General features: G+C 38.0%; 1 protein-coding gene across 3 annotated transcripts in view; it reads left to right on the top strand.

Moving 5' to 3' along the window:
• Nucleotides 1-22,303, top strand: part of CTNNA2 (catenin alpha 2) — a gene marked incomplete at its 5' end in the record, with an annotated part of 1,047,388 nt that overhangs the window by 801,900 nt on the left and 223,185 nt on the right. For all 3 annotated transcript variants that reach the window (XM_082851289.1, XM_082851290.1, XM_082851291.1), the window contains one exon: nucleotides 6,742-6,894. In XM_082851289.1, the coding sequence (XP_082707415.1) occupies nucleotides 6,742-6,894 (153 nt within the window). The remainder of the gene's footprint in view (nucleotides 1-6,741; nucleotides 6,895-22,303) is intronic.

Genomic DNA, 22,303 nt, shown 5'->3' on the forward strand with positions numbered 1-22,303 from the left:
AAACAATCAGCCACTTCTTAAATATCATGAGCCCAGCCTAGATTTGGGTGTTAACTCTTACTTCTGAAAAATCAAGATGGCACTGGATTGTCAGATGCTTGGAGACAATTCCACCTAAAGGTTTGCATGCAAAAACGCTTAAATTGCAGGTAAGATTCAGCAAAGAAAGAAAGCTTTCCTTCTGCAGAAGAAATAGGATTTGTTGGCATTAGGTAACTGGAACACTGTCCTAAGAAGGATTATGAAGTGGTATTTGAACTCAGAATAAAAGAACACTGATTGATTAGTCATGTCTGGTGTAGGCATAGCAAGGAAATGTGGCAGTATACTTGCCATTCCTGTCTCAGACCATAGTTTCTGATATTGTTCCTTACAGAGAACCCTTCACCTTTAATTTTTTCCTACAAATATATTATTTTTTCCACCTTCCACCCATGCTTGAGTACCTGAATTATTATTCTACCAGATCTATTCTTTATTGGCCATTTTTTGGTTTTGAGTCAGCATCTGAATTCCTTTCCTATGTTTGGGGAATTCCTCATTATATAAATTTTGGTATATAAGAAGCTAAAATGGCCAGAACACTTGTTTTTACAAAGTGCTTTCCTCCCAACACCTTCCTCCTTCACCCTTGCAACTAGATGTTTACACATGACCCAGAGTTCCGGTCTGTATTTCACTCAGATAAAAATCAGTTTCATTTGCCTAAGACTTTGCATCAGAAGCTAATGACATAAAGACACAGTGTCCTAACAGTTTTTTTATAAATTTATTTATTTTTTAATTTTATTTTTGGCTGTGTTGGGTCTTTGTTGCTGCATGCGGGCTTTCTCTAGTTGCAGCAAGTAGGGGCTACTCTTCATTGTGGTGCGCGGACTTCTCATTGTGGTGGCTTCTCTTGTTGTGGCACACGGGCTCTAGGCACGTGGAATTCAGTAGTTGTGGCACGTGAGCTCAGTAGTTGTGGCTTGCAGTCTCTAGAGTGCAGGCTCAGTAGTTGTGGCGCATGGATCTAGTTGCTCCGTGACATGTAGGATCTTCCCAGACCAGGGCTCGAACCCTTGTCCCCTGCACTGGCAGGTGGATTCTTAACCACTTCGCCACCAGGGAAACCCTGTCCTAACATTTTTGTATTCTGTTCTTTCTTTCAACTAACAGGAGAGCTTTTCTGCTTAAACCTTCCAAAATCAGTTTCTAATGCTTGCAACTAAGAACTTAACTGATACGATAGGTCTTCTAGGGCGGTGCTCTTCAAACTTTATTGTGCATAGGAATCACCTAGGCTTTTTATTAAAATGCAGATTCTGATTGAAATGGAAGTCTGGGATGGGCCTGAGGCTTGATTTTGTAACAAACTCCCAGGAAATGGCAATGATACTGGCCTGGGGCCCACCTTTTAAGTAGGAAGAATCAAGGGAAGGAAAGGTAGCCTAAAAGAAGACAGAATTGGCAGGAAAAAAAAGAGATCTGTTTCAACGTGTTCTAGTTAAGTTAGAACAGACCAACTACTATAACTAATAAACTTCAAAATGTGCAACAGCTCCAACAAAATAGAATTGCATTCTTAATCATGTAACAATACTGGGCCAGTGACAGAACACTGGGAAGCTCTCCTCCATGTATTCAGGTGTAGGTTGATTGGGGGAACAGGGGTTGTACACCATCTTCAATTCATGGCTTCCCAGGTCACCTTGGGGTCATGTCTGTATTCCATCTAGATAAAATTGGAAAAGTGTGCATGAGAAATGTTTCCTTTTTTTTTGAAATTTTTAATTATAAAATAAAGCATAGATATAGAAATCCACACACAATAAGCATGATCATTATGCAAACACTCTTTTTTTTTTTTTTTTTTTTTTTTTTTGCGGTACGCGGGCCTCTCACTGTTGTGGCTTCTCCCATTGCGGAGCACAGGCTCCGGACACGCAGGCTCAGCGGCCATGGCTCAGGGGCCCAGCCGCTCCACGGCATGTGGGATCTTCCCGGACCGGAGCACGAACCCTTGTCCTCTGCATCGGCAGGCGGACTCTCAACCACTGCGCCACCAGGGAAGCCCCTATGCAAACACTCTTGTAACTACTACCCAGGTCAAGAAATAGACTTTGCCAGCCTCTGTAGAAACGCCTTTTATATTTCCTGCCTCCCTCAAAAAGCAACATTATCCTGACTTTGAGAATGCTCACTTCCTTTCCTTTGTGGTTTTATCACTCTGATATTCATCTTCAGATGATATAGTTTAGGTTTGCCCACGTTTTGGGATTTATTTTTTGGTCTCATAATCTGTTGCATCCCCTTCCATCCCTTTCTTTTGCTTATAATCTATCTGTTGAGGAACCCGGATGGTTTGTACTGTAAGGTTTCTGGAGTTTGCATTTAGCTGAATAGATATGTGTGATGCAGTCCCATATGTTATTCTGTCTTCTATATTTTGTGTAAACCACCAAGGGGATCCAGAGCTTCTACCATGTTCAAGTTTGATCCCTTTGGCATCACCATACTTGGGATTGTGCTGTTTCATCAGAAGGCACATAATGTCTGGTTCTCTCTCTCTTTTTTTAAATTGAAGTATAGTTGATATACAATATTATATAAGTTATGGGTGTACAATATAGTGATTCACAATTCTTAAATTGTTGTATCTTTTTTGTGATGTTTTCAACCACTGTTGTTCATTGTCTGATGTCTTAATTCATTAAAGATTGCAAAATGGTGATATTCTATCATTTTGTCTTCATTTATTAAGTGGACTAAATTTATAGACAGACATTTTCCTCGTTACAAAGAATTTCAGTTCATGTAGCAAAGGCAAGATGTATTCTTGATTCTTCCAAGATAAATGAATTGGTTCTTTGTCATCCTCTGAAGGTGACCAATTAATTATTATTATTTTTTAGTCATTATAAACTCATTTAAACATATTTGATGGGTTTCAAGACACTGGAATTTTTATTCTTTGTGACGTTTAAATTGTCTAGTCTTTGGCCAAGTGGGAGCCCCCTGAGTTATTTTTACATGACCGTAGTAGTCTTTGATCTCTCTTTGCTGTCTGGTATAATAAGATATTTCAGGCTATTTGTATATTTCTAGCCCCAAAGAAATTGGAATCAACCATTTCTCTAAGAAGTCCTAGTTTGGTTTAGGGGAAAATTGTATTTCAAGATGTTCATTGCTACTGGACTGGCCATTGTTCTTAGACCTTTTCAATGGACAGAACTTGGAAATTGCATGTGTGTGTATGTGTGTGTGTGTGTGTATGTGTTTTCACTTTAAAATCTCATGTGTTCATACTGATATTTCTACTTCAGATCTAGGATTATAGGGTTTTTCCTTAACCTCTTCTATATTACATCGTCTTTCTTCCACACCAACACTTCTGGTTAGCAAGAACACAGGAGATGAGAAATAAACTTTCATAACTGTTTGCTTTATTTTACCTTGAAACACAATAGTGTTAGAATAGCAATCTTCATACTACCATTATAATTAAAATTACATAAGATAGTTAAAATCTTTTCACAAAAAATATCCTATTCCCTTTCTCTTTTCATTTTTACCTCTTCATTGCCAGAGCATACTTTCATTTTATATTATACTCTCTCCCATTTGACTATCCTATATTCTTAGTTCTATAAACATGTATATATTGAATGCTCACTGACAGTACTTATGTTATGTTTTTATAGATATTATGTTGATGTTTTTCTAGTTATTTTGCCAGGTAAAGTTCGTTCTCTAACAGATTCCCTAAGTCTCATAGTAACAATATTTTCTGAGTTCTTGCATGTTGATCAAATTTGGTCTGTGGCTTATATCCTTGAAAGTCAGTTTTGCTGGTTATAAAATTCTTAGCTCATATTTTCTTCCCTTGAGTATCTTAAATATGGTATTTCATTTTCTTCTGGCAAAAGCTTTGTTGTTGAAAAGTCTGGTCATCATCTGATTTTCTTTCCTTTATAAGTCACATGCTCTATTTGCCTAAGTACATAAGGATTTGCCCCTTTTTTCTTTAGAATCCAGTTTTCTTGGTTGATAGTATAGGTCACTCTTCTCAAGTACATGATATGCTTTTTCAGAAAATAGTTTATATATATATAATATATATTTCTATATAGAATATATATTTCTACATTGAATGTATAAAGAATATAATTTATATATTTTAAAATAATTATATAAAATAAATATGTAAGTGATTATATTTATATAATAACACTTTAATTGAAAATTTTATATATATATATAGAGGAAAACTTTCATGAATTAGAGTTCTTAGTATTCTTTCTATTTTCTTGCTTTGATTTTCTTCTTTAGGGACCTCTAGTAGCCATAAATTGAATTTTCTTTGCCTATCTCCAATATTTGTCACCTTTACTCAAATTTTTTAAATCTCTTTTTCAAAAGTTTATTTTGGGTAAAAATTTTTCCTTGTTTTCTCTTTTTATTTCTCTTGAGGCATTTGCAATTGTGTTTATTCATTCTTGTTTAGTCTTCAAATGATTTTTCTTTTATTTATAATTCTTTTCTGAGTTTCATGACCTCATCCTATAATTTCTTCTTTTTCTAATTTATGTTCTTTCATATCTTGCATCAATTTTTAGTGTATTTTAATATGTTTGAAATAGTAGATTACAGTTTTAATTTGTTTTATAGGCATATTTTTCTGGCATGCTTTTAGTTTGTGTAGAGATGATATATTTTTCTTATAATTATTTTATGTGAGTTTTGACCTTGATGATTTCAAGTTGCTCATTTTTATGTGAACTCAATCTTCCTGAAGGTTTAGACAGAGGCTAGAAGAGCAGATGGGTCTTCTAGCTTCACAGAGCTCTCACTCCTGTTACTTTTGTGTAACATTTAGAAGTACAGTGGCTTAGACACAAAATGACAAATACTGTATGATTTCACTTATATGAATGTTCTAGAATAGGCAAATTCATAGAGACAGAGAGTAGATTTATCAGGGGCTGGGAGGAGGGAAGCATGGGGAATTTTTGCTTAATGTTTATACAATTCTATTTGGGATGATGGAAATATTTTGGAACTATATGATGGTGTTGGTTGTACAACATTGTGAAGCTAATTAATGACACTGAATTGTGCACTTAAAAATGGTTAAAATGGAAAACTTTATGCTATATATATTTTACCAAAATAAAAATTTTAAGATTAAAAAAAACTAACACAGTGGCTTGACTGGTGAGATAGCCTGGCTCTGACAATTGTCCCCACTTTACCTGGACTTTCCTTTTCTTTTTTCTCTGTTGTCCCCATCCAGTTCAATTTTGATTTCACTCCCAGTAGTTTCTCCTTCATGAGGGTCTCTGTCCTGGAAGAGAGCCAAGCCAGGTCAGTTTCAAGTGTCCACTGCACTGTACCTTTCAGAGTTTTTCGTAGTGGTTTCTGCTACTTGCCACCTTATGATGGCAGGCAAGTTATTTAACTTTTCCAAGTCCCACTTTCTTCATTTGAAAAACTGGCATAAGACTAGTCCCTATCTCATAGTATTGTTGTGAGGATTAAGTAATGTAATATGTAAAGATCTTGGTTAACCTTAGTTTTCTGACACATCATATATACCCAGAATATATGAGCTCACCAATAAAAACATTATTCTCAAGCAGAAATTTAACACACCTTGCTAAATGAGTAACTAATTAACGTTAATTTTCCATAGGCTTTGTTATATTTTATATGGTGAAATGTCCAACTCAATCCAGAGTTGAACCAAAACTAAGCTACACATACACACATGCATACTTTATGGTAATTAGTACAAAAAGGAACCGAGATTTGTGCAAAATTCTCCTCTGACCAATGATAAATATGTATGTGTATCACCTTATCAAAAGATTTGCCTGAATACTCCTGAATAGGAATATTTGTTTGGAAAATATACACATTGTTTATCATCTTCTCTCGTATTTACTTGTATTTGGGGTGTTTTTTTCCCTGTATACATTCTGACAGTTATGAACAAAGCAGCACTAAGGTAATTGTTCAGTACACTTTCATTTCATTTTCATGCAGCTGCCCTGCTTCCCATTTTAACAATGTGGGAATGATGTGTAATTATGCACTGTTAGAAATTTGGGTATGTTTATTCTAACTTACCCTGAAGAATAATTGTCAGTACTTCTTTCTGGAGCACAGCAACTATATCATCATGGCACCTGGGCAGACACATTTTTGATATCGTTAGATGTTTCATGTTTCCACCTCCATTAAATACAAACAGTGGATCTATAAAGGGTAGGAGACTGCAGAGCGGTAAGGTTTTAGGGTGGCTTCAAGGCCCAGTTCACCTAAAGTTCTCCCCACCTGTTGAATGATGCCTAGATTTCTCCTTTTTCCAAAGAGTGCAAGTTTTTGAGCTGAATCAAGATTCAAAACCTGAAGGGAGACATTTGGCCAATGAAGGATGAGAGCAGAACTTTGATAAGGAGAGCCTATAATGTAATGAGCTACAGGCCATGCGTAGGTCAACTTTCAAGTTGACCTACAATACAGTTAATTCAGAATCATTCATCAGTCATATCTCTTTGCCTTCCTTTGATGTGATAAGCACCAGCAAGATTAAAAAGAGAGTTGGAACATTATGCCTGTGGACAATGAGAACTGGGACTTTAGAAAAACTATTTCCAGGCAGTGATATAATTCATATGGCTAAATGAGTAATACGCTCAAATAGACAATTCCTCTGTTCCTTAATTGTGTGTGTTTCTGTTTTTGTTTTCACTGTAGCTTCGGAAAGCAGTGATGGATCACATATCTGATTCTTTCTTGGAAACCAACGTCCCTTTGCTAGTTCTCATTGAGGCTGCAAAAAGTGGGAATGAGAAGGAAGTGAAGGAATATGCCCAGGTTTTCCGCGAGCATGCCAACAAGCTGGTGGAGGTAAGTCAAGAGAGGCCCAAGACTAGAATTTATCAGTGGGTTTAATCTCTACATGTCTCTTGGAATTTCAACAGGCCATCCTTCTATGGTTTTCCTGGATCTTTCTTTTATTTTCTGTTGACTCCATCCCTTGCAAAGGAAACAGGTTTTCAGTAATCTCTCCTCTCTGTATTAGACAATTCTAAACGTGTTCTGAAACATGTCTGCTAATTTTCCTGAACAATAAGCAGAGGCTGAAACAGGAGCAATAGAAAGGACCCTCCAAAGTTCTGAAGACCAGGTTTGATTAGAGGGAATAGAATTAAAATTGCCAAAAGGAGATTTAAACACTGTTCCCTTTTCGTCCCCATCTCCACTCCACTCACCTAAGCCTGGATTAGCTGGCCACATTATGAACATGTAAAAATCAATCCCCCCTCCCTATAAGAGATGTCTGAACTCCTGGTGAAGGATCTTGGGGCAGTAGTAGGAGTGTAAGTTCAGGTCCTAAGTATATTCTCTGTGTTAGAGACATCTGTGGGAGTTGCTTTATAAATGCAAAATTGTGCTGTGTGATTTTGAGAAAAAATATTGCTCAGGGGAAACAAAATAAAAGTGAAATGTTAACCAGACTGCCTAAATCTAAGAGTTGAAAACCAACAGCTTGGCAAAGGTTGGATTGAGTGATGTGGGGCTACATAGAAAAGAGAGATGCTGAACAGGAAATGTGTGTGATAGAGAAAAAGAGTCAAGGAGGGCAAGGGTCCTGGCAAATTAAGGGAATGGTTATCAGAGCCAGGTTAAAACTTTTTCAGGGTCTGAGTACTTAGAAACAACAGCAAAAACAGCAACAAAAACTCTGGTATAGCACCACTGTAACTCAAAAATAAAATAAAATTACTCAAAACTGCAGACAACTTAAATGCAAGCTAAAAATTAAATAAATTACTTTTTATTTTCTTTGGATGACAAAATTAAATTCTAAATAAGTTCATCAGATATGAAATCCTCTCCATTTTTCTTGCAGTGAGTGATGGGGTTGTGCTCCAATTTAATTGTGCCCTAAGCATGTGCTTGGTTCACTCTTTGGTTAATCCAGCACTGCTGTCGCTTCTGGGACTGAACACTCAGCCTGCAGGAAGTCCTACATCAAGCCTCGAGGAGGCCCCTGGTCCTCTAGGACACAGGCTGAGATATCACCCATGACAGCAGTTGGCAAGCTGAACATGCAAAAGCTGAAACTACTAAAATAAAACCCTTGAACTTCCTACCATAGCTCCAGTGTCTTGAGGTGACACCAGACTAGAGCTAAAGATAGGGTCATACTTATAATATCAAGACAGTCTTTCTGGCTCTGTCCCCACGGATGGGGCAAGCACCCTATTAGTCTTCACATTCCACACAGAAATTCCAAGCTCCAAATTGGCCATTGAAGAATCCAGAGTCTTTCCAAGGTTGCCTTGGAAGTTCTGGCCCTTTCTGTTATTTTGAGAAAGGGCAGGTAAAGAAGGAGAAAAAGGGGTAGAAGGACACAGAGAGGAAGAGGAGGAAAGAAAGAATGCTGAATGAGTGCTACAAAAGTTTAAAATATTTGTATGTAATAAATAATAATATTAACTTACAGATACATCATCCCATACATATAATCACAGTATTTACATGATAACTGCAGAATTTATAGAGAATGTTAATTCATAGTGTTGTAGGCATTAAGGACGAAGCAAAGGACATAACTTCAAAGTTATATGATAAACATCTCCTACTTTCAGTCCTGTCAGTGTCTTTCTGTAATTCTGTGTGTAACCTCATTTGTAGATGATGTTTGAAATTCAAGCTTGATTCCCTGCGTAAATGTGAGGCCAGGACCAAGCAGCCCACTCGTCTACTCTTTCTCCCTTCTCCTGTGATAGACCCTGGACACGACACACCCACCATTTCCCTTCATCCCATCTATAGGTTTCACTGAAGGGGAATCCAGCCACTCTGGGTGATCCTTGATCCACAACTTGTGCCAGAAGCAGCAGCTTCATGTCATTCAGACTCCACATTTCAGACCGTTGCTGATTTGCTTCCCTTAGTTGTTCCTTACCTTCCCCCTGTGTGGTCACTGCAGCAGCATTTTAGAATTTCTTGATACCCGGGAGGTGCCATGGCTAGGGTATGCACTAGCCTGTGTTTGATTAGAGGTGAACAGGAATTGAAAACATTTCTGTAGCTTATGTACTTCAAACAAGTGCTTCATTGCTGATGCATACATGTAAGAAAACTTGAGTGCTGGGCTGAGAGTCACCATTTTTCCATTTTGAAAGTGTCTGTATGGACTTGGGCACTTTTCTGGGCCTTAGTTTCTGTGTCTATAATATGAAAAATTTGGTTGATATATTGATTTTCATATCCATTAACTTGATAAATTCACTTACTAATGCCAAATTTTGACTGTAGCCTTTAGGATTTTCCGTATACACAATCATGCTGTCTGAAAATTATGACAGTTGTATTTCTTTTTTTCCAGTCCTTGTATCTTGTTTATTCCTTGCATTATTGCACTAGCCAGATGTTCAGCTCTATATTGTGGTAATAGATATTTCTGTTACTTTTAGATCACAGTGATAAAATTTAAATATTTTACCACTAATTATATTGATTGTTCTAGATTTCTTGCAGATACTTTTAGTAGATTAATTTAGCTGTCTTCTGTTATTCCTTCACTAAAATTTTAAAAAATCATGAATATGCATAAAATTATATCAAACAAAATTTCTGCACATTTTGAGACAGTTGTATGATTTTTGTCTCCTTTATTCTCCTTCAGAGGTATCAAAATTATGCTTTCCCTCAAAAAATGAGTAAGAAATTATTCCATCTTTCTGTTTTCTGGAAGTGAATGAATGTGTAAGACTGGCATTATATATTTTTAAAATATTTGGAGGAATTCACTGATACAGCAATCTGAGCCTGTTTGAGGGAGATTTTTTAAAGTACAGATTCTTTTTTTTTAAACCTAAGACTATTTAAATTTTCTATTTCCTTTTGGGTCAGCTTTGGTAAGTTGTATTCTAGGAATTTATTTAAATTTAATTTTGTAAGTTTTCAGCATAAAATTGCCCATGTCTTCTAATTTTTTTTAATGTGTGAGAATTTGTACTACTCTTTCTTTCTTTCTTTCTTTCTTTCTTTCTTTCATTCATTCCTCATATGGCTAATTGGTGTCTTATCTTTTTTTTAATTGATTAGTTTTGTAAGAGTTTGATCAATTTAATAATCTTTTCTAAAACACAGCTTTCAGCTTTGTAGATTTTGTTTTTCTTTAAATTTTATTTATGCTCCAATCTTTGTATTTCTTTTTTCTGCTTTCTTCTGGTATAACTTACTGTTCTTTCTCTAACTTTTTGAGATGGATAATTATATCATTGATTTTTAGCCCTTCTTATTTTAAAAATATGTGCATTTAAGGCAATAAGTTTCTTCCTAAGTTATACTTACGTCTGGTTATTTTCTACTGACCTAATTTCAATCTCACTCATCTGTGTTCAATATGCTTAAAACTGATCTACTGAGTTCAATTTTTATTTAAGAATTTCTAGTTGATTCATTTTTTTTTAAATGATTCCAGTTCTCTAGTATAATTCATTATCAGGTCATTTCCTTTAAAAAATACATTAATCAAGGGTTTCCCTGGTGGCGCAGTGGTTGAGAGTCTGCCTGCCGATGCAGGAACACAGGTTCGTGCTCTGGTCGGGGAAGATCCCACATGCCACAGAGTGGCTAGGCCCATGAACCATGGCCGCTGAGCCTGCGCGTCCAGAGCTTGTGCTCCGCAACAGGAGAGGCCACAACAGTAAGAGGCCCGTGTACCGCAAAAACAAACAAACAAACAAACAAAAACATTAATCAGAGTTATTTTAAAAATCCAAGTCAAAGAACTCCAATATTTGGATCAATTTTGTTTCCGTTTTGTGGTTGCCCCACAGAGGGCAACTTTCCCTGCCCCCTGAAATCAACTTGGATTTCAAGACTGATGACGCAACAGCAGCCACCAAGAGGGTATGAACAGCTCTTTTACTCACATGGTGGGACTTTCTAGAGAGAGCAGAGCAGGTGCCCAAGCCAGTCCACAGTGGCTTCAGCAAAGAGATGAACAGGTGCTTTTGGTCTTTATCAAGCTGTGGGGCTGGAGTCAAGATTTCCACGGAGGGGCTGGATCTTGAATGTTTCTTCAAATTTCCCTACTGGCATCCAAAAAAGGTGGGTTTTCCTATCAGTTTGCCCAGTTGTGGAGCAAGAGGAAAAGGGAGAAGAGTGAGACTTAAACACTGTCAGCAGTCAAATATTCAAAATGGAGTTAAGACTCTTTATAATTCACCTCTGATGTTTGCCTGGTGACTGGAATGTGCCATGTTTCATTTAATTGAATTTGTACTTGTTTAAATAAGTGATTATGGAGCCTTTTAAGGCTTTCAAAATGGAGACTTTATTATGGTGACTGTTTTTATTATTTGATTTTATCTTGATTATTATTATTATTTATTTTTAGTACACTGGGTAATTTTTGATTGAATGGCAAACATGCTTATGAAAAAATATAGAGGGTCTGTGTCTTCATCTATTCAGGCTGCTGTAATAGAGTACCACAAACTCGATGGCCTGTAAAACCAGAAATATATTTCTCACAGTTCTGGAGGCTGGGAAGTCCAAGATCAAACCCCCAGAATAGATGTGTTTTGGTGAAGGCCCTCTTCCTGGTTCATAGCTGGCAACTTCTCACTGTGTTCTCACATGGTGGAAGGGGAGGGGGATCTCTGTGGGGTCCCTTTTATACACTATCTGGAGAAAAACATGGTCTGAAAGGATACATGTACCCTAATGTTCATTGCAACACTGTTTACAGTAGTCAAGACATGGAAGCAACCTAAATGTCCATCAACAGATGAATAGATAAAGAAGATGTGGTACATATATATATAATGGAATATTACTCAGCCATTAAAAAGAGTGAAATAATGCCATTTGCAGCAACATGGATGAACCTGGAGATTGTCATACTGAATGAAGTAAGTCAGACAGAGAAAGAGAAATATTGTATGATATCGCTTACATGCAGAATCTAAAAAGAAATGATACAAATGAACTTATTTACAAAACAGAAACAGACTCACAGACTTAGAGAACGAACTTATGATTACCAGTGGGGAAGGGTAGGGGGAAGGGATAGTTAGAGAGTTTGGGATTGACATATACACACTGCTGTATTTAAAATGGATAACCAACAAGGACCTACTGTATAACACAGGGACCTCTGCTCAATGTTATGTGGCAGCCTGGGTGGGAGGGGAGTTTGGGGGAGAGTGGATACGTACATATGTATGTCAGGGTCGCTTTGCTGTGCACTTGAAACTGTCACAACATTGTTAATCGGCTATACTCCAATATAAAATAAAAAGTTAAAAATTAAGAACAGTAATCTCATTCATAAAGATGCCACTTTCATGACCTACAAAGCTCCCAAGACCTCACCTCCTAATACCATCACACCGGGCATTAGGATTTCAATGTATGAATACTGAGGGGACACAAACATTCAGACCATAGCAGTCTAGATAATGTTTTCTCTATCCAGAGAGAATTCATCCTGTCATCTGAAGGGCAGCAGAGAGGCAAACCATCTCAATTCAGTCAAGTGAAGTGAATTGAAGATAGTCTATACTCTTTCTGAGGTCTAGTCTGCCTTTCATTTTCCCTAGTCCTATGGAATTGTCTTCCCAGATGCCAACAGAGAATCAGATGTATTATTTAGTATCCTGCCTCATCTGTGAAGAATTTACTCCAATTTTTGTTTTCCCATCGTCATGATTTGCTTTTAGTATGCCTTCAGTGTGCTTCTTGACTGTTGCTATTGTAACAATAGGCAAAAACTGTGGAAGAAAACTTGCAGTAAAGGGCCAGTCTTTGAGTCTCCCTTCTCTATGGGACTTTAGCTCCTAGCCTTTGCTCCCTTGGCTGTCCTGGACTCCAGTTTTTGCCTCCTTGGCCCTATGAGATTGCTGAAAACTCTAAAGAATTATCTTCCTCTCAGCAGCTACCTTCTACCTGGCATCTCAGTTTCTCTTTCCATACTAAGAATTAGCAAATCCCTGGGAGGAAAAATGAAATGCAGAAAATTGGGTCCCCCTCAACAAGCATCTCTTTTTGATCTAGTCTAAGTTTTAACTCCTTTGGCTGCTGTCCCATACTTTCAAGGGAATTATTTTTATTCTGCATTTCTAGTTGTTCTCAGCAGGAAAGTGGGTCTCTTACTGGCTTCTCCTTCATGGCTGGAAGTGGAAATCCCCGAGAGAGCTGGTTTAGATAAATCTGTGGGGTGTTTTTGGTTGTTGTTAATATTTTTAGCCAGAGATTTCTTTATTCAATAGAATACCATACCTCAAATAAATATATAATCAATACAACCAGTTCTGACTAAACTGAAATCTCTGTGCCTTGCCCACTTCCTACAATTCCTTTACTTCAAGGGTCTGCTTCCACCAAACACAACCTCACAATCCTTCCAGAACACGTTTGATCCCCGTTTGGGAACCTCTAATGGATCTGTAAATTGCCATTAATGTAAATCATATAGGAATTATATATCAGATAATTTTGAATGAAGAGTGCATGAATACATGGAATTATCAATCTATAAATTAATGTTGGCAGTTTTAGTCCTTTGACTATAGAGTTTCATTATTTTATGTTCAGTGTTCCACCTATTTTTATGTTTTTTTTTCTTATATTTGTGTGCCATTTTCTACCAGTTTGGTATTTGCTATTCACAGATTAATGCGATGAAGTAAATGGAAGGTATCAAGCCTATTGTATAATGTTATAGTTTTTAGAAAATCTTCAACCGAGATAGTTTAAGTGAAAAGAAAATGTTTGCAAAACATGAATGGGAAAAAATAATGTTAAGTTTCATAATTGCCTTAACAAGTGAAATTTTAAGGTTTTTTTTCCCCACAGTGTTTGTAACATTTAATAAAGACTAGGTAAATTTGCACCAGAGTTTGTTGATTAAGAGAATTTAACAGGTCAACAATGATGCTTTGTGAACTATAGTATCAGCCACTATAGGAAATACCACCAGTAGAACTAAATTTTAAAAAATTTTAGTCATTTTTCCTCATCTCCAGAATGCAGGTAACTCATCTCCTCTGAGGGTGAGCTCAGGGCTTCAGGGTGGGGCCGACTCTAAGGGTGTGCGGAGCTGATCAGAGCACACCTGCTGTACCTCATGCCCAAGCCTTCTGGAGAAATGCAATGCAAATTATGGCAACTCAGTACCAAAGTAACATGGTCTCAGTAGGGGTGGAGTGGATGTAAAGTGGGGGGCAAAATTTGCATTGCAGCAAAGAAGTAAAAGTGAATCTGGAAAATGAGATGCAAAATCAATACAGCTATTTTCAGAACCTCCAGATATGAACATTTCTTCCATTGCTTTGCTCTCAGTCAATCTGCCTACTCTTCTTTCTACTCCCCCACCTCTACCATAAAAGCCCCAGTGCAAGATGCATACTCTGTCAGCTGGGGAAATGCAATGCCCTCCCAACAGGACACTCTCCTCTGCCTGGTCCTCCTTCATCCCTGCTGCACACAGCAGCCAGAGTGAACTTCTGAAAATGCAAATCAGACTGTGCAATTTCCCTACCTGAGACCATTCAGTGATTTCCTCTTGTTCTCAGGTTAAAGACCAACATTTCAAGGAAGTCTGCAAGGCCTGCACGATATGGCCCCCTCTTTAGCCTCCAGGCTCATCTTCCTGTCCTCTCCCACTTCCTACACAGCATTGGCCACTCAGGCCACCTTCTGTTTGTTGAAAGTGATATGCCCCTTCCACCCTGGGCCTGTACTTATGCTGTCCCTTTCCTGACAGGCTCCTCATTGCACCCCTTCCTCTTATTTCTAATTGTTCAGCCTTCAGTGAAAACATCACATCCCTAAGTGGGTTTAGTTCCTTGTGTTTTCACTCTCATGGAACTGTATTTACTTCAAAAAACAACAAGAACAAATATTTATTATCTCAAAGTTTTAAAAAATCTTTTTCCCAGCTTTATTGAGATATAATTTACATACAGCACTGTGTACATGTTTTTGGTTTTTTTCTTCCTGTTTTATTCAGATATAATTGACATACAGTGCATATAAGCTTAAGGTACACAGCATAATGATTTAATATACATACTTCCTGAAGTGATTATCACAATAAGTTAAGTGAACATCGATCATCTCATATAGATACACAAGTAAAGAAACAGAAAACCAATTTTTTTTCTTGTGATGAGAACCCTATTTACTTTTGGTTTGCACACAACCAGCTCTATGTCTGCATGCTGTTTCTCCCACTAGATTATCAATTTCTTTAGGAAAAGGACCATGTCTAATTGATTCCTAACTATACCAGCAGATAGCTGAGTGCCTAGTATAGAGCAGGTATTCGATAAACAGATGCTGCCTAAAGAATGAATGAAGTAACAAGTGCAGCCAGGGATATTACCAACACAGCTGCAAGACCCTAAACAGGTACCTCTTGGATCAATAAACAGTCATTGTGCTTATTTAATTCCTAATGTACTACCCAGGAGGAATTGTGAATCTGAAAAGAACTAAAGTGGAGAACTTCCATTTCTCCTGAGTAGAAAGGCCTTGCTGTGTGGAGACTGAACACTGAACTAACTCTGTCAGGATGCTCCTGAGTTAATTCCTCTAACTTCGCTGTCATTTTGTCCCTGCATCTGCCTCATAAGTGTGCAGTTGTCCTTATTCTTGGTTACAGAGGATGTGAGAGAGGGAGCTGGTTCTCTCTGCCAAACTGAAGTATGTCACTGAGGCCATAACAGTGATGAGCTACACAAGGGAATCTCGATTCTCTGCTTCATCCTGTTGACTTGGTTACTTCTGGTAGCAGTGCCGCATGCAGGGTAGGAAGCTGTGTCTGTTAGAAAATGCAAGGTTTGGAAGTAAGGGACAAACCCTCATATTCAAAATCACGAATGCGATCATCAGTGAAGCACAGACTGCCTTAGTTTCAGCCTTGAGTAAATTGCTTTTTCCAATCAGCCCCTCTACTTGCACAGAAGATTCATTCAGCCACAAATGTTTACTGGGTAGTTACCACGTGCTGAAAGTTGTTGGCAATATAACTGTGAACCAATCAGATACACTTCCTGCTCTCATGGGGAGTACATTCTGTTGGGAAAGACAAATAGTGAGATAAATGTATAATATATAAGGTGGGACTCTGTGCTGTAGAGCAAATTGAAGCAGCGTAGAGATAGAGGGAGATAGAGAATGACGGAGGACATGTGTGGTCGGAAAAGCCTCGTCTCCGAAGACCACTATTAAGCAGTGACCTAAAGGAAGTGAAGAACGTTCCAGATTGTGGACCAGAAAGGGAAGAGACCCCCAAGGCAGCAATGTGCTTGGCATGTTTGATAAAGAACAAAGAGACCACACTGCAGACCAGTGTGACTGCAGCCGAGAGTGAGAGGAAAAATTCCAGAGATGAAATTGAGGGCTGGGTGCAGAGATTTTATATTTTCCTCTGATATTTGAATGTATGGAAGGCCTCGAGCAAAGGCACGATATGATCAGACTTCCATTTTGAAAGAGTCACTCTGCAGCTATATGGAAAATATACCATGGAGTGACAAAAGGAGAAGACAAGAGAATAGATAAAAGGATGTTCTAGTGGTCCAGCAAGGGATTAGTACTATTACCAGAATAGAGACAGTGGAATGGGAGGAAGTGGTTGGATTTGGGGGCCAACATATTGGATGTTAGGATATAAGACAGAGAAAAGTCTGGGGTGGCTCTCTCTTTACCTGCTCCAGTGGTGAAATCACTTGGAACTCTTAAAAAACACAACCTTCTCTCTGAGACTGCTTCTTGATTGGCTCTAGCTGCAGCTGTTTGTTAGATGCGATCCTGTAAACCTTACACAAATGTCTTGGGTTGAAATAAATATAATAGAACTTTGTCAATTCCAGGGTCTTGATTCAAATCATGCACTAAAAAGAACATCTAGAAAAGCTGCATCAAAAATTACTCAGCCATTAAAAAGAAGGAAATAATGCCATTTGCAGCAACATGGATGGACCTGGAGATTATCATACTAAGTGAAGTCAGACAGAGAAAGACAAATATCATATGATATCGCTTATATGCAGAATCTTTAAAAAATGCTACAAATGAACTTATTTACAAAGCAGAAACAGACTCACAGACTTAGAGAATGAATTTATGGTTACTGGGGGGAAGGGTAGGGGGAGGGATAGATTGGGAGTTTGAGATTGACATGTACACACTGCTATATTTAAAATCAATAACCGAGAAGGACCTACTGTGTAGCACAGGGAATTCTGCTCAATATTCTGTAATAACCTAAATGGGGAAAGAATCTGAAAAAGAATAGATACACTTATATGAATAACTGAATCACTTTGCTGTATACCTGAAACTAACACAACATTGTTAATCAACTATACTCCAATATAAAATAAAAAATAAAACAAGAAACAAAAAACCAAAACTATATGGATGGACCTGGATCTCCATACTTTTTTTTTAAAGTAAAAACTGAACATTCTCATCTTTTCCTCAATGCTGCCTCCCCAATCCAGTTAACATATTTGAACTGGAAATGAATTGTTGGAATTTCTCAGTAATTGAGTCATAACAAATCTGTAAATCATAATATTTTATGAAGAGCTATATTGTTCAGGTCAAGCGCATGTTAAACTTGTAAGTTTCTTTTCTATCCTTTAAGAAGTATATGTTGTAATAGCCCTCCTCCCCAAATTCCCTAATTCCTAAACTCTACCGTATTTTGTAATTTTTCCTATAACATGCAATAAAGCTTTCAGAAAAGTTCAAGGATTTACCCTAGGCTGTTAATAACTATTTGAATATAGGGCTAGGGTTCTTTATAAGCTCTTTATTACCTTTTTTAATGCTTTTGACTCCATTTTATAGATGAGAAAACTGAGATTTCAAGAAGTTAAATATCACAATTTATTGCCCAATGTCACACAAATATAAGGAGGCAGAATTCACACACAAACCCAAGTGTCCCAAACTCCAGAGACCAAACTGTCAACCACTGCCCCAAAGCTCTTGTCCAAGAGGTACATGTAGCCTAATGTCTGATCCTTCATGTAAGTATTTAGTACAGTGCCTGATCCCAAAGTAATTGCTGGAAAATGTTAGCTGTTTCTGTGGTTGTTGTTGTACAGGGATTGAGTTCCATATCTCTCAAATCACATTTCAGAGAAGACTACTTGCTGCACACATCCCGGGGAATAGCACATATTACTGCAGAATTCCTGTCCCCGCTAGTGGAATAGATCATCCAAGCTGCTTTTTGGTACTGCTATTGGGCTCACCCACTAGCTTCATGAATCTTTATCTGCACGGCCTGCATGGTCCATATCTGTTAAAATTACTAAGTGCCATGGACTTTTGAGGTTGGTTGCAAAATGTGGATTCTAAGAGTACTAAATATTTCATGTCAAAAGTCTACTACACTGCTTGAGTTAACTGTGCACATAATGTAAATACTTCCAGGTTGCATTTCAATCTGTCCAACATAATCAAAATGCAAAGTGCAGGGCCATATTATGAAATCAAGTCTTTTTTAGATGAAAGAAGGACTATTAATTTCCATGAATATTTGCTTTGCTGACATCTGGATAAAAACGTATCCCACTATGACCTACCCCTATAATTCACCCAATAGGTGAATTACGTACACTTCTGAAGAAGCTTCCAGAAAAGAGAAGGCAATTAACTTTGTTGCCCATACCTGAGGAGAAGAGGAAAGGTACATAACAACACTTGGCTTGTTCTCTCTGCTAGATATTATAGTATTTTCCACACCTTATCTCTTTTAATCCTCTTAACAAGTAAATTCTTTAATCATCAATATCATAATTTTGCAGATTAAGAAACTGAGACCCAAGGAAACTAAGATGTAGCCTGACCAAAATCATAGCTGATGGGTGAGTGATGAAGCCAGATTTCAGATGCCTTAGGGTCCATGTTCTCTCTGCTAGCCCATGCATGCCCCCTTCCCCCCTTCCTTCCTCCTTCCCTCACCTCTCTTTCTCTTTCTTTCTCTCTCTTCTCTCCTCTCTTTTGGTATATATTAAGATTTATATTTACAATTATATTTATTAGCCCTATACACTTCTTACCAGTTTACCTTCACCACAATAAAATCATAAGCCAGCACTCTCTTGATGTTATTTTAGTCTACTGTCCAAAGTTGAGGAAGAGTAGTGTTGTATATCAGAAATGTTCCAAGGCACTTGAGTTCTAAGCTGTCTTTGTGCTGCTGCCAGATCAGGCTTTAGAGGTTACATTCAGTGTTGCTTCTGCAGAGGAGCAAGGCATATTTGGTCTTTTGTTGTACTAAATAATTAGTTTTACTATTTCATCATCAACATGGGGAGTGACTGATCTCTATATGTATATGTCTGTTTTCCCCCGTCGTTTGTGTTTTCTATAACTGTTTGAAGGTATATATACTTTAGCCCAGCAAACTCACAAACTTCGCTGCATAGTATAACCTTACATCTGTAAGGTCACATCCCTTCGATGCAAAAATGAAAAACTAAGCCCCATTAAAAATGATGGGGTTTGTTCAAAAGCAAGAATTTTTAATTGTCAAGGAAAAAAACCCTTTGATGCTCATGTTTTCAATCTTTGTTAGCTGTAAGGGTTATTATGTCAGAAAGCTCCCTAGCCAGCCTGAAGCCATAGTTTGAGAGGGATGGTGTGTTGGCATATTACTCTTTTGAGCTAAAAACAAGTTTTCAGATGACCTTGACTACATCAGCTTTAGAAGGGGAGAGAGTTCAACTTCACAGAGCCCCATGACTGGCCTGAGGCTCAGTGTATATGTACTTTGAACCCTTACCTTAAAAAAACAACACTGGGTCTTTTGGACCTGATGCCTGGGATTTTGATGGTGTAATGATCTACCCCTATTGCTGTGTGAATGAACAAATTGCTTTAATCCTCTGACCCTCAGACTTTGCATCTGGCACATCTTTGTTTAGGTGCCGTCCATCCCTGACATTCTGTATTCTAAGGACCTTGCCTGACTTCAGATTCTAGGAAAAGAGAAGACCCAAATAATTGTCTTGTTCTAGAATGCTTTTGTAGTTGACTGGAATTTGGGGACTACAAGAAAGACAGGTCACTTCAGCGGTTTCCTGGTGCCTTTGTGCCTCACATGAACAGGGAACTGAAGCTTGGGCTATAGTTGGTGGCAAAGCTGTTCCAGACCATAAAGTGACCAAAAATGTAGATCCTGTCACTATTTATTGTGCTCCCGTAGATTTTATCTGTGACTGACCCTATGTCAGAAAGACAGGCTTGAATGGGTCTTAATAACCTTGGTGATTATATATGTGAGAACCAAAGAGAATAGAGGTCAATCCTGCCATAGAGAAAAATCTACATATTAGCTAAATTATTAACTGAGATCATTTATTTATATGATTTAAGAGCGTCCATGTTCTTTTCTTTTTCTGCAAGCTCACTAGTACCTGCTGGTCAAGCCAATTGTTGTGAATGGCACCCGTGCCCTGGGTGGCAGACAGTGTGGCATTCTTTAGCACCGTCTCCAAAACGTTCTCTGCCACTCACAGCCACTCTATTTTGTGTGAGTGTGGAGGTCTGTATATTAGACTTGTGTACACATTTTTTTGATCTAAAGAACAAAGATTTTCTCAATCATATGTCAAATACAATATGAGCATCTTTAGAAAAAAAATTATGTTTTAATTGACCTTTAGTATAAAGTCTAAGTAAAAACTGTCATAGAAATGCACCTCCAGAAATTCCCCAACTACCACTTCCAACCAGATTGTTGCCCTCAGCTGCTCCTATTTAGATGGTTGGAGCTGCCACAGAGTGTGAATTTCACACATCCAAGGTGCCTGGGAATCGAGTCAATATTTTCACATAATGCCAGTTGCCACCAAAATATAGTTACTTACTTAGACTGACAAGTTGTTATTTTTTAGGCTAAAACAATAGGAGCCTATGACTTATCTTTCCTAAATGTTTTCTTGGAAGGCTGAAAACACAAACACATATTTTTCCGAATCTCTAAAATATCCCAAGTGAATGATTCCCTTACCGAGTTTATGTGAAAGGATCCAAGATGTCAGAGCCACCATCTTCCCTCACCCACACAGCTTTTAAAATTTTGTTCTTATTTTAAATTTTCTAAAAGATTGGTTTATAACTTAATTTTAAAACACAAGATGTTTTGATGGTGATGCCTGTAATGTAGGAGCAGAAATGCATTTCAGGCTGCCTGTGTGAAGTATAGGGCTGCACACTTTCTGTAAAATGTCATGGCAGTTTCTACATGGAGCGTGAAGACTTGGAGATTGTTAAAGGTAGTGGGGCAGCCGAGTTTCCTATGGATCAGTAGTTTTACAAACTAAAAATAGACAGTGATTTAACCTATCCCAATGCAACACTCAGCTAAAGAGGCTGTTTGGATCCTCATAATCAAGTATCTCAAAAAAGTCAAGTCTTTTCAAGTAGGGGCCTTCAAGTATTTCTGTTACACAGAGCTTGAAAAGAACACACTGGCAATTTACATTCAAACTGGTATTTTTTCGTGTGCCCATTTTATAAATGTGACACCAGGCAGGCATTTGTCCCCATCAGAGGACCTCGAAAATCTTTGCCTCACACGCATCGGGGGAAAAGGCTTAGGTGGACCCACCACTACCCACTGCGGAGGGTGAATCATCCAGGTGAAGTCCAGAGTTGAGAAAGCCAAACTCTCATTTAATGGGGCAGTCAGGGATTAAGGACATTTTCTTGCAGAGGAAACTGGAAACGCAGTCAGGAAGAGGGCAGACGCTGTGATTCAGGATGCCAAGTCAAGAAGAGAAGCTTAGGGAAGCAGGAGAAGCAAGACCGGAGAGTTCTTGTTGGAGGAAATTGGGAAGAGGAAGGTCTGACAGGCAGGGAGGCAGGGAATCTTGTTGCCTCTGCTAACTGCTTACTGGTGTGGTTCTAATTCGTAAGTTAGACCCTTAGTGTTTCTCTGCCCTTGAATTTTGCCTTGAGGACCCTTTTCCCCTTTCACTGACTGCACAGGCTCTGTCTAACCCATGTTATTTCTCCCTATGGTCCTCCTATCACCAGAAACCTTTCAAATGGGCATTCAATATATTTGTAGGTTTCAGTGCCTTGTATTTCCACAAATACTGGTTATATAATTGCCCATTATTTCTGATTGATTTTGGGGGGAAAAAATTCTAACATTCAATGAGTTTCCTTTGTTAGATTTTTTTCCCCTGGAATTTTGAGGGTGACAGTTGCCTTTCTCAAAATGAAAACAATTCATCCTTTGTCCCATTTACTTAAA

This window comes from Leucopleurus acutus (assembly GCF_964270905.1).
Source record: "Leucopleurus acutus genome assembly, chromosome: 12".
In the NCBI taxonomy this organism is placed as follows: Eukaryota; Metazoa; Chordata; class Mammalia; order Artiodactyla; family Delphinidae; genus Leucopleurus; species Leucopleurus acutus.